Below are 14,284 nucleotides of genomic sequence, written 5' to 3'. Positions count from 1 at the left end.
ACGATGTTGTTGTCCTTTCTGATTGTGTCCACAGTCAGGAGTCACGCATGTGAAATAGTTTTGTATGGAAAGCCCGGTGGATGTTCCCATATCTGCCTCCTGAGTGGCAGCTACAAGTCCAGAACCTGCCGCTGTCGTACAGGCTACAGCCTGGGCTCTGATGGACAGTCATGTAAAAGTCAGTACACATTTTTCCTTGGATTCAAATAGGAGTTTATCATATAAATAATATCCTCTGCTGTGCATCCTGCTTTGAATGAACAAGAATCCTGACTTATACCAGACACAAAAACCCAGTATGCATCATTGCTCTTTTTGATATCGACACGCGACTGTAAAGGTCATGTGTCATATTAGAGCTGAGGGCGTGCCACACATGCCTCAGCCGTAGACTGACAGTGACAAAGATGAGCACTGGTGGACACGAACCCATTTGAAAGTGACGTTCCGCTATTGACCCGCCGGCAGTCTGATTGATCATTGCCATAATGAGGACTTAAGTTTGTCTGCATTCATTGGCCGGTCTGATCAATTGCTGGACATTGTGTGGTTGACAATACAAGCAGCAGATCAAATTGATGACACAATCTGGGGGCCCACCACTGTTCGATCGGGGTAACGAAGCATTGGGAGACTTGCCATGACACATTTGATTTATTCCCCCCTCATAGATGTTCTGATGACACCAGCTATCTCTCTCCTGCGCGCGCTTTCCGTCTCCCTAAGCATAATGAGATTCGGTGCTAAATGGTAGTGCTTTTTCATACAGCAGTCACCGTGGTGTTTGATATCTGGGTCTCTCGCAATGCTTAATTGTCTCCTGGGTAGTGGGTCTCTCCCTCACAAAATGATAAATTGAAGCGAGGCATGTGTGGTCCTCACCCCCAGCATCCCAGTCTCTTGGGTAGGGGCTGAGAGCTAGGAGAGGTCTGCTTCTCTCACTGGAAGCCCTCCTTCATTCCTTCTCTTGCCTCTTCGGAGGATCCCAAAGGGTTCGAGAACATACAGCCCCCTGAGCGGCTGGCGGGCCACCGCGGAGCTGCCTCAGCTTTCTAGGTCCCTTTGTTTGCCTTTCTCCATAGACACCATGTTATTTTAGATCAGAAGCAGTGTTCACAGCCAAGGTAAGTATTGCCATTGTCTGTTTGCGTAAGCATTTTGCTTCTCCTACTGTTAAGGCAGCTTTGTAGCCGCAGTGTGATTGAAGGGGGAGAGTAAAGTCATTGGCACTGATTACTGGCTCCATTAATGTGAATGGATGGCCCTGGCTCTGGCTCACATATAAGAACAATGTGGCCGGTAAGAGGGTTTAATGCTGGGATCAGCATTGATGAATTAGCCCAATTAATTGACAATAACAGTAAAACGGGTCCGTCCTTTCTTGCCTTGTAGAGCCCAAAAACGATCTCTTCCTGTTCTATGGTAAGGGGCGTCCGGGGGTCATCCGAGGCCTGGATATGAATATCAAGTCCAGCGATGAGCACATCGTGCCAATCGAGGACCTGGTCAACCCGCGAGCCATTGATTACTACGCAGAAACAGGACACATCTACTTTGCTGACACCACCAGTTTTCTCATTGGTCGACAAAAAATAGATGGAAACAGCAGAGAAACGATCCTCAAAGATGGTAGGTCTAAAGTGTTGTTTTTTTTCATTTTCTGTCATTTTCCTAGAATATTTATTCTAGGAAATCTGAAATGTCAATGCATTAACAGTTATGAATAGACGTGAGAGCCACATTGTAGATTTAAAAACTCTTTACTATTCAACTATTTCCCCAAAAAAGAAGCGTGCAGCACGAAAAACACCAAAAGTTCCTAAACTTTTTTTGTTTGTTTGCTTTCTTGTCAGGTCATTTGATTAATTGATTGCTGTTGGGATGTAAACAGAATTTCAACAAATATTACAAACATGTTTTTTAAGAAGTTATTTTTGAAATGTTTTTAAATTATTTGTTTAAATAATTGGCTTTACTAGTCTGGAAAAGGCTGTTATGTGGACATATAATTCTCAATTCTGTATTATTTACAGTATATAAAAAGCATTTTTCCAGTAAGCATCAGACATTTCAAACGTGAAAATAATCTTCTGAAAATGATATTCCAACATTTCTGGGTAATGACTATCACTATTACACGTTTAAGCTTGACTAGCTCGGAAACCACAAAACCAGCCTGAAAATGAAGCAAATCTGAAAGGATTGCATGGGAGTATAGTTGTCAGACCCTGGTCAGAGGGGCTTAGTGAAGGCTCAACTGTCAATGTGAGTTAATATGCAAATGGAAAAGACAATTTTCAGACTGATTTCATTCATATACATTTCATGATGTTTCCTTTCATAATAATTTCCCTTGGCACAACACTATCAGAATGTTTCCAAATGCATCATTCAATTCATGTTTCTTTTACACAAACCTTCGAAAAGTATTTGGTGTGATTATGTTGACTTCTCTGCTGTTCGGTTGTAGAACTTGACAATGTTGAAGGAATCTCAGTGGACTGGCTTGGGAATAACTTGTATTGGACCAATGATGGCTACAGGAAGACAATCAGCGTTGCCAGACTGGAAAGAGCTTCCCAGACCAGGAAGACTCTGTTGGAAGGAAATATGTCACACCCCCGGGCCATCGTGGTCGACCCCGTTAACAGGTAAAGAAAAACCAAATCGGATTGAGTTGTATGATAGTGTCACTTTTAATATAAACAGTTAAAAATGGGGAAGGATGGGAGGAAAACCACCACAAGGTTATTTTATACCAGTTGACAACTCTGCTTTCTTATCCAGCCATCCATTATCTGTAACCGCTGATCCTGTTCAGGGACACAGAGTCTGAAGCCGATCCCAGCTGACATTGAGCAAAGACAGCGTACAGTCTATCAGGTCTCGAGTCTATCACAGGGCTGTCACATAGAGAGACAAAAAGAGACAGACAACCACTCACGGTCTCATTCACACCTACGAGCAATTTAGAGTCATGAATGAACCTATCGTGCATGTCTTCGAACTGCGGGAGGAAGCTGGAGTTCATGGAGAGAACCCACGCTGACACGGGGAGAAAATGCAAACTCCACACAGAAGGCTGACCCCGACCCTGATTAGAACCCGGCCTTGCTGTGAGGAGACAGTGCTAACCGCTACGCCAGCGTGTCACCTTTCTTTAATTAAGAGGTCAAACAAGATTTATTTAAAAAAATCCCTGCAGGCTCTGGATGGGAATAAACCACATATGTGCATAATGTCTCACTGGATATTCACTCATCCATCTTGCAGAACATCATAGTTTATTTAAAATACTGACATTACGGCCCCTCTGGACCTTTGTCAAGGATATTCTACAGAATTCATACATTGATCTTAGATAGCTGATGCTCCACCCACTGTGTGCACAGGTGTGGGACAGTGTCGCTCAATACTTGACAGCAACCTGCCACATTATTTTAAAACCATAGGAAAAGAAAAACAAGTTAGACATCACAACACATGATTTAGTCTATTTACAAGACATGATGAATGAAAGCATCGGCCTCGCAGCCTTCATAAGTGATTTAAGTATTTCAAAGTGAAAAGTATTTAACAAGTTTTCAGATTCTATTTCATTTTCTAATATGAAGGAATCAGCTGGGAATTAGGAAATTATCATTGGACCAACACAATGCTGATAGTGTAGTCAGGTTGTTGACTGGTTAGGGACACACCACCATGTAATGTGCTGTTAACATGACGTGGTAAGACAAAAAAAATGTAAGTAAAGGGTGACATTTAGTCAAGTTGGTGGAGGGATACGTAGACCCTCATGACTTCAAGCTCAGGAGCAACGAACATGCTGTGGTGTTTGACACTTTGGGGTGAGAATGGGTTGATACTGCTTAAACCAGCAGCCAGCTCTAAGCCGATTTCAGGCTTGGCTTGGGTCTAATCTTTATAAACAGATTCTGCATTCATATACAAAACTGCAGGTAAATAGCCTAACAAGCAAAAGAGGCTTCTCTCGAGCCCACCGGCTATCGATGATTAAGCTTTTTATTGATTTAAAATTAGCAGACTACTTGTTGTCTCTCAACTCTGACATCCGTCTCCTATCTAAAGTTGTGAAACCGGACTGTAATTAATGAGCTCAGGGAAAAGGAAATATACCTGCTTGCCTCCAGAGACTTGTCAGACCGATTGAGTGAGTCGAGTCTGAAAGGGATTTAGCAATAATTCTGGATAATTTGTTGGTTGAGGCTTGTACAGATTTGTAAAGATGGGCCCATGCAGGAATACACGTATGTTTCTGTGTTTGCCTGTGCTTTTTAAAAAAATGTAATCAATAATAATTGGCATATGGTTCAATATAATTGACAACTGAAAGGGAGACAAACGAGACAGACCTTTTCTTAACAAATTCAAGCTTACATGTAATTTCTTAAATTGCTGTAAAATAGATTTTTTTTTGTGTTTGTTTTTGCATCTTTTTCGATCTCCTTTTCCTTTTGTTCACCTGCTTTTAGCAATGTCGGGATGAATTGATTTTTTTTCCCTGCCAGGTTTCAAGCACAACCGATGTTGTCTTTAAACCGTGAAGTAGGAGAGATGTTTGTGAAGAGCGAGTTCGTCTGTGGTGACCCATGGGAGGATTCTTGGTATCAATAGTTGTGACAGTGGATATGGCAAATTGTTGTTGTTTTTTTAGATATAAATATCACTTTCCTTCAAATGTTAATTCTGATGATCATCCTTTTTAGCAGACATCTGCTCGGACTGATGATCACAAGATATGCCGTTCTACAGAAGGCGGGTAAATGTAAACCAGCGTGGCTGCACTGAGACAACATTTGCTGTTTTAACGAGTACAGGGTTGTGGGTTTTTTTGGTCAACGGAAATGGTGGCTCATGTTGTTGCCTGAACCTTAGCCAAAGCTACCAGCTCATCAGCCACAATTAAACCATTTCATAACGGCATCTCTATAGTTCTCACACACCATCTCCTTCCCATTTCTGTGTGAATTTATTTAGGGAGATCATCACCAGCAGAGATGGTATTTAACATATTCAGGAGACGCCGCAAAGCTGAAATTCATTGAGCGTATGAAGAATCTCACGGATTAACACTTTAAGGCTTAAATCGTATTAACACAAACTAAATCCATAGAAGTCAGAGATTAGTTTTCAAGCCTCGAGGGGGTTTGTGCCAAATATTTTGCCGTACACAGCTGTTTCACTGCTGTAGGTAAATATACCAAACCAAAACTCCAAAAACGTAGACATACTTGGTTTACATTTTTGCCTCTTCCTGTCTCCTCTAACACTCATCAGTGCCTTATTATGCACATCCAAATAATAACAATTAATTCTAGTATTTGCCTTTATTTCTAGTGCTGTTGTCTGGCTTTCTATTCTAACATCCAAATACAAGTCACATGCATGTCAAAGTGGTGCAGACTGTGCATCAAAGGAAGTAAAATACATCAAATCTATACCGTTGAGGAGAAAATCAATGATAACACCTCTGGTGAGAACATTGCCATGAACTAGTGAGACTCATGAGGAAATGGCATTCTAGCCTTATGTCAGAATTTTAACCCTGACGGATATACCATAGCAACAGTGTTGGCGGTGGGGAATATCATGTCACTTTTTTTGTGTAAGGATTATTAAGTTTTGCTCCGACCCTCCCGCTGACAGCACAAATTATTAGAAAAGCTAGTTATGGGATTCTGAGGCAGCGTTCAGCTTCAACCTGACGCTGCTTTGATCTCTATCAGCTCTGCTGAACGAGTCTCTTCAGGTGAAATGGAGCCACCTCTCCAGCTGATTTTCTCAACTGCATTCTCGCCACCTTATTTCCTGCCCAGTTTGCCACCGGAAGTCTGCGTCGACATGATAAGAACTACTAGTGTCTACGTAACGCTGTCAAACCTTTCTATCTTTGCTACATTATGAATCTCATACATGTATTCATGTAACACAAAATCTACACATTTATAACACATTGACCTGAATGGTGCTCTACTCGGCTTCAACCGAGTCTGGGTGATGAGTATGTATGTATGTAGGTATGTATGTATGTATGTATGTATGATGTATATATATAAAAATATATATGCTAAACCCTATTGCAATTCAATGTCATCCTTTTTTGTTTTGTCTCTCCATTTCCATTTTCCAATTCTAAGTAATGATTATCTTTTAAAGTGCAAGTTATTTTTTATTGATTCATTGATAATGGTTTGGTCTTTAAAATGTCTGCAAATTGTGAACAATGACCATCCCAGGTCACCAGAGTCCAAGGTGATATCTTCAAATGTCTTGTGTCATCCGAACGGACACTCTAAAAGCCAAAGAGATTCAGATTATGGTCACAGAGGAGTAAGAAGACGAGGAATATTAATACATTTTCACATTTGAAAAGTGACAGACTTAAATGTTTTACCATTTTCTGCTTGAATATTACTCATGTGTTGATTGACTAATTGGTTAATTGACTGATCACTGCACTATGTAAACGGAAATATGCAATAAATGACATTCACTTGTCACATGTATCAATATCATCCATGACAATGCAAGTGCATGGGGTGGCCATCAGTCCATCTGATGTGTGCACAAAGGCGTGTGTGTGTGTGTGTGTGCCTCTGCATCTGAGTGTGGGTACTTGCTGAATAATTCATGAGGTCGTAAAGATGACTTCAAGACAGGGAGTCTCCATTTACCTCCATATCCCATTCTGTTTCATCTTGCCTTAGCCAGCCCTCTATCATTGATGGGGAACAGGGGCCACACAGCTCAGTCAGCAACACTCAAACACAGCAAATCCCCCGGGCATGGTTACTAGAGAACAGATCATGTCAAATTGTTGACCCAATCACGTTTCAAATACCACAGGCCCACTGAGAGTTCCAGTCTTGGCTTACACGAGATACGCACTGCAAACTTTTGTGATATTACTTACTTTGCCTTGATGTGCAGTCAAGCAGCACTTAAACGTGATAAGCCTGAATAATTTATTGCACTATGACGACTGTAGGGATGTTTGATTATTTGGTTTGACATATGGGAAATCTGGATTCCAGTTTATTGCCATTTCGGTGGGAATACTCCTGTCATGATATTAGCTTTCTGAGCTAATGGTTCCATGGCTGTATTTGGAAAGGCAGGTTGTGTTCTCTGTGATGTTCCCTGCATTAATCAAAGCGGCATATGTAAGACTCACTCGGGAGCACATGCCTTCCCATGGGTGTGCAGAAAAGAACCCCACATGACACATTTCACTGTGATATGGAAAACATAATTTTGCCTGCTGTTGTTGATTGATAAGAAAATCAAAGAGGAAGTTTAACGAAGAAAGCCCGAAGCACGTCCGTCGTCCGTCCACACACGTCATGAAGTAAGAGCCTGATTCTGTCAGTTTGTCAGTGAAATAACTCTGTGTATGTATATTCATGATAGCTGGATGTACTGGACTGACTGGGAAGAGGATGAGGTCAACGACAGCATAGGGCGGATAGAGAAAGCCTGGATGGACGGATCAAACCGCCGCATCTTCGTCACCTCCAACATGCTGTGGCCCAATGGGCTGACTCTGGACCACAGCACCGACACCATGTACTGGTGCGACGCCTACTACGACCACATCGAGAAGATCCATCTCAACGGGACGGGACGAATGGTGAGTTTTAATATGCGGCCATCAAAAACGAATTTGCAAGAATCATTTTAGCTGTGATCCTGGCAGACTTGAGGGGTAGAGCGCTTGTGAGATTTTAATAGAGGGTCAGAGGGCGGATTTCACCATCCCAACTGAATAAACAAACACCGAATACACATGTTTTTTTGATTGCGGCAACACACCTTGAAAGTCGTTTACACCCTAAAGTGGTCAATGAACACAACAAATGAATGATATTGGGTAAGTAGCAATGCGTGACTCACTGCATGATGTAATTGCAGTGTGCAATGTATAATTATGTGTGTGCGTGTGTGTGTGTGTGTGTGTGTGTGTGTGTGTGTGTGTGCGCGTGTGTGTGTGCGCATATATTTACAGGAATTTTAGTTTTTGACAGCTTCTGATCAATATTATATTATATGGCAGGGTCCAAAACAGGTTTCTGCATTTTAGTAATGATACAATGTTAACCTGCAAGCCAGTGTAATGATTGAAAAGTGCTCCTCTTCCCACCACAGCTGCCACAGAGACAGCCCCGCACACTTGCACTTGCATATTAAGCTAATGAATTATTTGCAAATGCTATTCAATCAATGCCAAGATTCTTGCAAACATTATTATAAGCAGACAGGGGCGTGTGAATAAATTTGTGCAAAGAAATTAAATCGCATTCATCATATGTGCTGTGATCAAATAATTTCTGAATCCGCATTCAAACAGCACGAACCTTGTTTGAGATGATTGATTCTTTTGTTGCTTATGGCGTCTTTCCGTGGCCGTTCTAATCTTTTGATTACGCTGTGCGTTTGCTTCATGTTCCAGGTGGTGTACAACGGGAAAGAGCTGAACCATCCATTCGGAATCTCTCATTATCGCAATTTCATCTTTTGGACGGAGTACATGAATGCCTCGGTCTTCCAGCTGGACTTGACCACCGGCGATGTCACTCTGCTGCGGAGCGAGAGGCCGCCGCTATTTGGCTTACGTGTCTATGATGCGCAGAGTCAGCAAGGTTGGCTGCTTTTCCTTCATTTACTTATTACTTACTCATCCAGTGAAGCGTAGCACAACGGGGGGATGTTTGTACCCAAAATGGAACCACTTTGTGCTGTATCTCCAGGGGTTTGTATCCCCCGTACACACCCCTTTATTGGAGAGCACTTAATATGATGTATACGCTTGTGATTTCCTAGTTATACCTATTGTTTTAAAAATGTATCAGTGTAAACCTGCACATTGATCAACAGTGACAGCGCCTTTTAAAATCACTCGGGGTCTCTTCTCTATGAAGTTAAATAAGATGACCAAGGCTTGGAGAGGTTCGCTCTCTTCTGTAACAAATGATGATGGATTCATGCTGTTAGAAAGCTGAAAGGAACAGATAGGAGTTGGATGTGGCTGACGGTGGATAAACTGCATTGGTCGTCACAGCAGGAGTGTCTTTTCTATCCCATGATAGGAATTTAAAACCAGGCCTTTTAACACCTTGAGGTTGAAGCCTTGTTCTCTAAATGTAAAAAAATACACAATTTTACACACATCAATGATTTGGTTTTAGACTCATAACAATAGTGTTTCCAATAGTGTTTTTAAGACCATAATATTCATTCAAGATCTTTAAAGCCATGAATTGTGTGTCGGAAAGTGCAATGCAAAGTACACGATGCAGCTGAATTATTGGCTTCCGCATTGCGCAGCCGAGTTCACAGCATGCAGATAATTTTTGCTGGACATTCCTCCATTGTTCATGTCAGTGAACAGATTAATTGGCTATCCAGTCCTCTGAGTATTAGTGATTGGCTCTTTACAAAACCAAAAGCGTTATCTCATTGGCTCAGGCACTGCCTTTGGCTCCGTATTGAATGAAAGTGACAAAGGTGTCTTATGCCGTAACTTTAATATGTGACAGTATTTTTTTTTTACATTTTTTTTTTGCCCAGAAAAATAAATTATTCCTCATAGAAAGATAAGAAAGCCAAATGTCCCTCACCCTCGGTGTTCCCAATAATTCACTCAAAGGAAGGCTTTGATTTTTTGTGTCAATGAAATGGTTTCATTTTGCAAGTGGTAACGTGACCTCTGAACCGCTGCTGTTCACGGTGCAAAGGGAAAGTAAACAAGCACAGAAACCCGTCGCACTTAAGGCGGGTTTTAGAGAATGGAGCTTTAAATGAGAGCTTATTTGGAATCTATTTCTCCAGGTGACAACGCATGCAGCGTGAATTATGGGGGCTGCGGTACCCTCTGCCTTGCCATCCCAGGAGGCAGAGTGTGTGCCTGCGCTGACAACCAGGTTCTGGAGAAGAACAATGTCACCTGTGCAGGTAGGAGGACATAATGAATCAGAAAGAGGCCTGAGATCATTCTTTCCCAGAATACTGTAATATTTGCTTCATCCTGTGGGACAGAGATCAAATAATAACCTTATCTTTTCACATGCAAATCTGCTAATAAACAAATACAGGTGTGAAATTATCCCAGAGGGTTTCTACCTCCCAGCTCAACTCCCAGTAGTTACGCATGGGGTCATGATACATTATTATCACGTTTAATGCGCTATTATAGCCATGCCAATAATTTCCCCTAAACACATACTTCCAAGGAAGTCTCTGGTCGATTATCTCTCATATTTCTTCCAGATTCCTCCAGCGGTGGCTTGGAGCCACCGAGATGTAAAAGTGATGAGTTCCAGTGCCACAATCAGCGCTGCATACGGGCCTTGTGGAAGTGTGATGGAGATGATGACTGTATGGACGGAAGCGACGAGGAGAGCCACAGCTGCTGTGAGGATGTTAAAAATCTGTCCATGCTTCATGCAAACGCACAAATCCACCGCATACTGTAGCAGTGATGCACGTACGTTCACTGCCATGCACCGAGCAAGAAAACCCACGCGCTTTTCAAGGCTGATTCCCTCCTGCTGTCAAATGCTGTGTTCTTAAATGTCACTGAAGTAAAGGTGGCAAGTGTACCTCCTCCACACTGCTGTCTCCCCCTTTTGCTCTTGCCGGAGCGCTTTTGCTCTTTAACAAATCAGTCGGATAAACACCATCTTAGATGCTTGGATGTTGGTTCTTTTTTTTTTTTTTATGGAGGCAAAGCACCATAATGTTATTCCCTGCCGGAACTATCGGAATTTAAAAAATCTATCATATGCTCTCCTGGGATATCATGTAGCTAGGACGACGTATTAGGGCCACTGTAGAAAAAAGTAGAAAAAAAACCAGAGCCGAGAGAGGGGCATTATTCAGAGAAAACAAACTTGCAAATTTGCAATTTTATAAAGTCATATGTTTACGCTGCTAATAACCGGCATTTATGCTAGCTAACTTCCCATGAATGTTGCATTTATTTCTCTAATTAATACATCTCAATGTGTGACAACTCTAAGGTCCTTAGGGTGATGGCTGTTGATGGTTATTGTTGTTGGTTTTTTGTTATATATATGGGCCAAATTGTCATCTTATGGGTGTTTATTGATCAGGCGGTTTATAAAGTGGCACATTTGTGACTTTTTTTCTCTGAATATTGGCCCCCTCTCTCGTCTCCGTTTTCTTTTGGCACATATTCACGTTTACATAAAGGTGTATGCAATGATACTTGTTTATGTAGAACTACCATGTAAATTATTTCTAATATTGAACGTGTACATATAGCCGATATAAACAAGCTGCTTGGTTCCGCTAACACCGGATGTTTGCCATTGACAACAAGTGAAAACTACCGCTAGCATCTTAGTCCAACCGCCCGATCAATAAACACCCATAAGATGACAATTTGGCCCAAATAGAAAAAAACAAAACAACGACAATAACCATCAACAGCCATCACCCTAAGGACCTTAACAAGGCATTGTTACACGTTGTGATGTATTAATTAGAAAAATATGCGTACATTCATTGGAAGTTAGCTAGCATAAATGACGGTTGTTAGCATCATAGATATATGACTTTATAAACTCTCAAATTTTCGAGTTTTTTTCTCGGAATGTTGCTGAAAAATGTACTTGAAATGTACTTGAAGATAGATTAATGCAGATGTCAGCTGTATGACGGGAATGCTGTGTTTTTGAGAAGTAATTGTAATTGCATTGCAATTTGATCAGTCAAATTTAACTCAGATGGTGGAAATGTTACCTGTGACGGGACACAACGTGATTACTGAAGTCATTTGACCAAAACACTGGACTCACTGCAGCACACTCTTGCAACAGCTGGCATTTCCAAAAACCAGGTTGTCTCGAAATCAAAGGTAATTAATCCCGCACATAAAGTAGCATCGTAATATCCACGCGGATATTTGCTCGCATTCATTTAATTAGATTTATGGGCTGTGAGGCGTTATGAATTTGAATCAATGTGTAATTAGAGTTAAATGAAACGATTGAAAAGAAAATAAGGAGCCTAGTTGGTTGTTCCAGTGAAGTTATTATGTGAAAGTGGCTTTATATTAAACTGAAATCAAGGCACTAAAGCCACATGACAAATATACTTAAGGCCGATGTAAAAACTTTATGGAGACTCCATTTCTCTCAGTTGAAGGACAAACCGCCACGGGGAAACATGAGTGAGATTGTCCTCTAAAGCATCGTTTCCTTTTACTGTTTCTTCACATGGCTTGCTGGTCTGTCAATGCAAGATTAGCTGAGTTGTGGGCCGAATGAAATCCCACTCAGAAGCCATATATACTTTATATAAGGTGGAGCATGGAACCCACCCACTCATGAAGTGAAAGCTTTGTGGAATGTTATTTTTTAGTTCATTATTAATTTAATTCTTTTGCTGTTTGAACTCTGCAGACAATCACACCTGTCCTGTTGATCAGTTCAAATGCAGCAACAATCGCTGCATTCCCAAAAGATGGCTTTGCGATGGAACAAACGACTGTGGTAACAATCAGGATGAGGCCAACACTACATGCTCAGGTATGTTCTATCACATTATATCATCTTTCATCTTCCTTATTGGTCTTGGAGTCAGCGTCCCTGTAATTTGAAGCATTTTGATAATTTTTCAAAAATATCACCTGCATATAAAATAACATGTTTGATATTTTCAGCATTTTGGCACGATGTGTCATCTTTCTCAATCCGTTTACACTTTCGGTTCCCTAAAAACCAACATTAGTTCTTCTGTGAATAAGTGTGTTGATATATAATGATAATGATAGCAGCATCGAGATTCCACGGTTGATTGATGCACTTTTGTAACTGATTCAGTAATACATTTCTATCCAGCCTATGTAGAGAGAAATATGTAAAAGCTCCAACAGCTCTTTCATCTCTACAGTTAGGCATAAAACATAGTTTGATCAAAATTGTGCTTCATTCATCAAAGTCTGGAACGGAGGTGTCCGGTGTTGTCAAGGCCCTTATCACCATTATGCCTTGCGGCTCTCGACGAGCTTCAGTACGGCGCAATCAATCTCATTGTGTGAGGGCCCTCTTCAGAATCAAAGAGTTGTAGCACCGACTGTACGTCAGGAACACTTACAGTCTATCACCTCGCCTCCTGTGCCCTCAATGCTGCCTCTCAGGAGGTTTTGATTTTATTTATTTTTATCCTTGGAGGATCAATCAATGAGCATTAATCAGATGATGATGAATGTTCCCTCATCATCAGATTGACATGCATATCCCACATCAGCGAGACATCCCTCGTCCGCTGTCCCTGCATGCTCACCAAGGCCGTGCAGCATGTGTGTGACAGCCCGTCAAACAACAGCACATTCCCCGTGGCGTTCAGACCCCGTCCTGCTCCACTGTGTGATTGAGTGGTAAAAAGTTTGCACTGGGCGGACGTTGACATCCCGGTGATGTAGTGATCATTAGAGTTGTTGTGCACATCCCGCATTGACTTATGCACTTGATTGAATTATGTGGCTTCTTTCTCTAGCCCAGCCCTGTCAGGCCGACCAGCTCTCCTGCCAGAACGGACGCTGCGTACCTCGAGCCTGGAGCTGCGACCGGGAGGATGACTGCGGGGATATGTCTGATGAAATATCATGCAGTGAGTAACACGTGGCTATTTACCGTGTGTCATTCATGTTTCACTCCGCCGGGATTCGATGCTACTGCTATTTGTGTTGCTCTGTTTGGTCGAGATGTAAAATAGGTCAGCTCTGTGAATGAATTGAACACTACTGATGGCATTTAGTTATTTATTATGTATTAACTAGTTGTTAAAAATGTATGCATATTTTGGGTGCATGTTTAAAAGCTACCATAAGTAAGTTTTTTCCTCTCCTTTAAGATATCGCTGAGGGGTGATCGGCCTGTCAATTCACACCAGTGACTCAATGATTACATCATCAGGAAGTGAAATTATACTTTCCATTCTGTGAATTTATGTAGTCAAGTCTGCCAGAAACTTGTCATCATCCACCACTCACCTCCAATGGGAAGCGTACCGAGCGGCACTCCATGTAATTTGTGAATTATAATAATTAAGTTTCCTTTTTTTTCTCCACATACTGTCCTTAAAAGCACCTTTGCAAAATATGCAACTGAGACTAAGCCGATGGAAACATTCAGTCCACTTATTCTATTTCCATGTCACATAAATGTTATCCACCTGCAGTGATAATTGATGTCGAGAAACTGTTTACTGATTTAAGCCAGTGAGTGGTGTGGCTGTG

At 41.5% G+C, this 14,284-nt stretch overlaps 1 protein-coding gene across 2 annotated transcripts in view; it reads left to right on the top strand.

Annotated features, from left to right (window-relative positions):
* lrp1bb (low density lipoprotein receptor-related protein 1Bb) overlaps positions 1–14,284 on the top strand; it is a 233,809-nt gene that overhangs the window by 117,517 nt on the left and 102,008 nt on the right. For both annotated transcript variants that reach the window (XM_084022198.1, XM_084022197.1), the window contains 9 exons: positions 35–178; positions 1,393–1,629; positions 2,471–2,651; positions 7,432–7,651; positions 8,471–8,660; positions 9,850–9,972; positions 10,288–10,431; positions 12,447–12,572; positions 13,543–13,656. In XM_084022198.1, the coding sequence (XP_083878324.1) occupies positions 35–178; positions 1,393–1,629; positions 2,471–2,651; positions 7,432–7,651; positions 8,471–8,660; positions 9,850–9,972; positions 10,288–10,431; positions 12,447–12,572; positions 13,543–13,656 (1,479 nt within the window). The remainder of the gene's footprint in view (positions 1–34; positions 179–1,392; positions 1,630–2,470; positions 2,652–7,431; positions 7,652–8,470; positions 8,661–9,849; positions 9,973–10,287; positions 10,432–12,446; positions 12,573–13,542; positions 13,657–14,284) is intronic.

Source organism: Eutrigla gurnardus, assembly GCF_963514095.1.
Source record: "Eutrigla gurnardus genome assembly, chromosome: 12".
Classification (NCBI taxonomy): domain Eukaryota; kingdom Metazoa; phylum Chordata; class Actinopteri; order Perciformes; family Triglidae; genus Eutrigla; species Eutrigla gurnardus.
The sequence above is the reverse complement of the archived record's forward strand: the minus strand, read 5'-3'. Positions and strand labels throughout refer to the sequence as shown.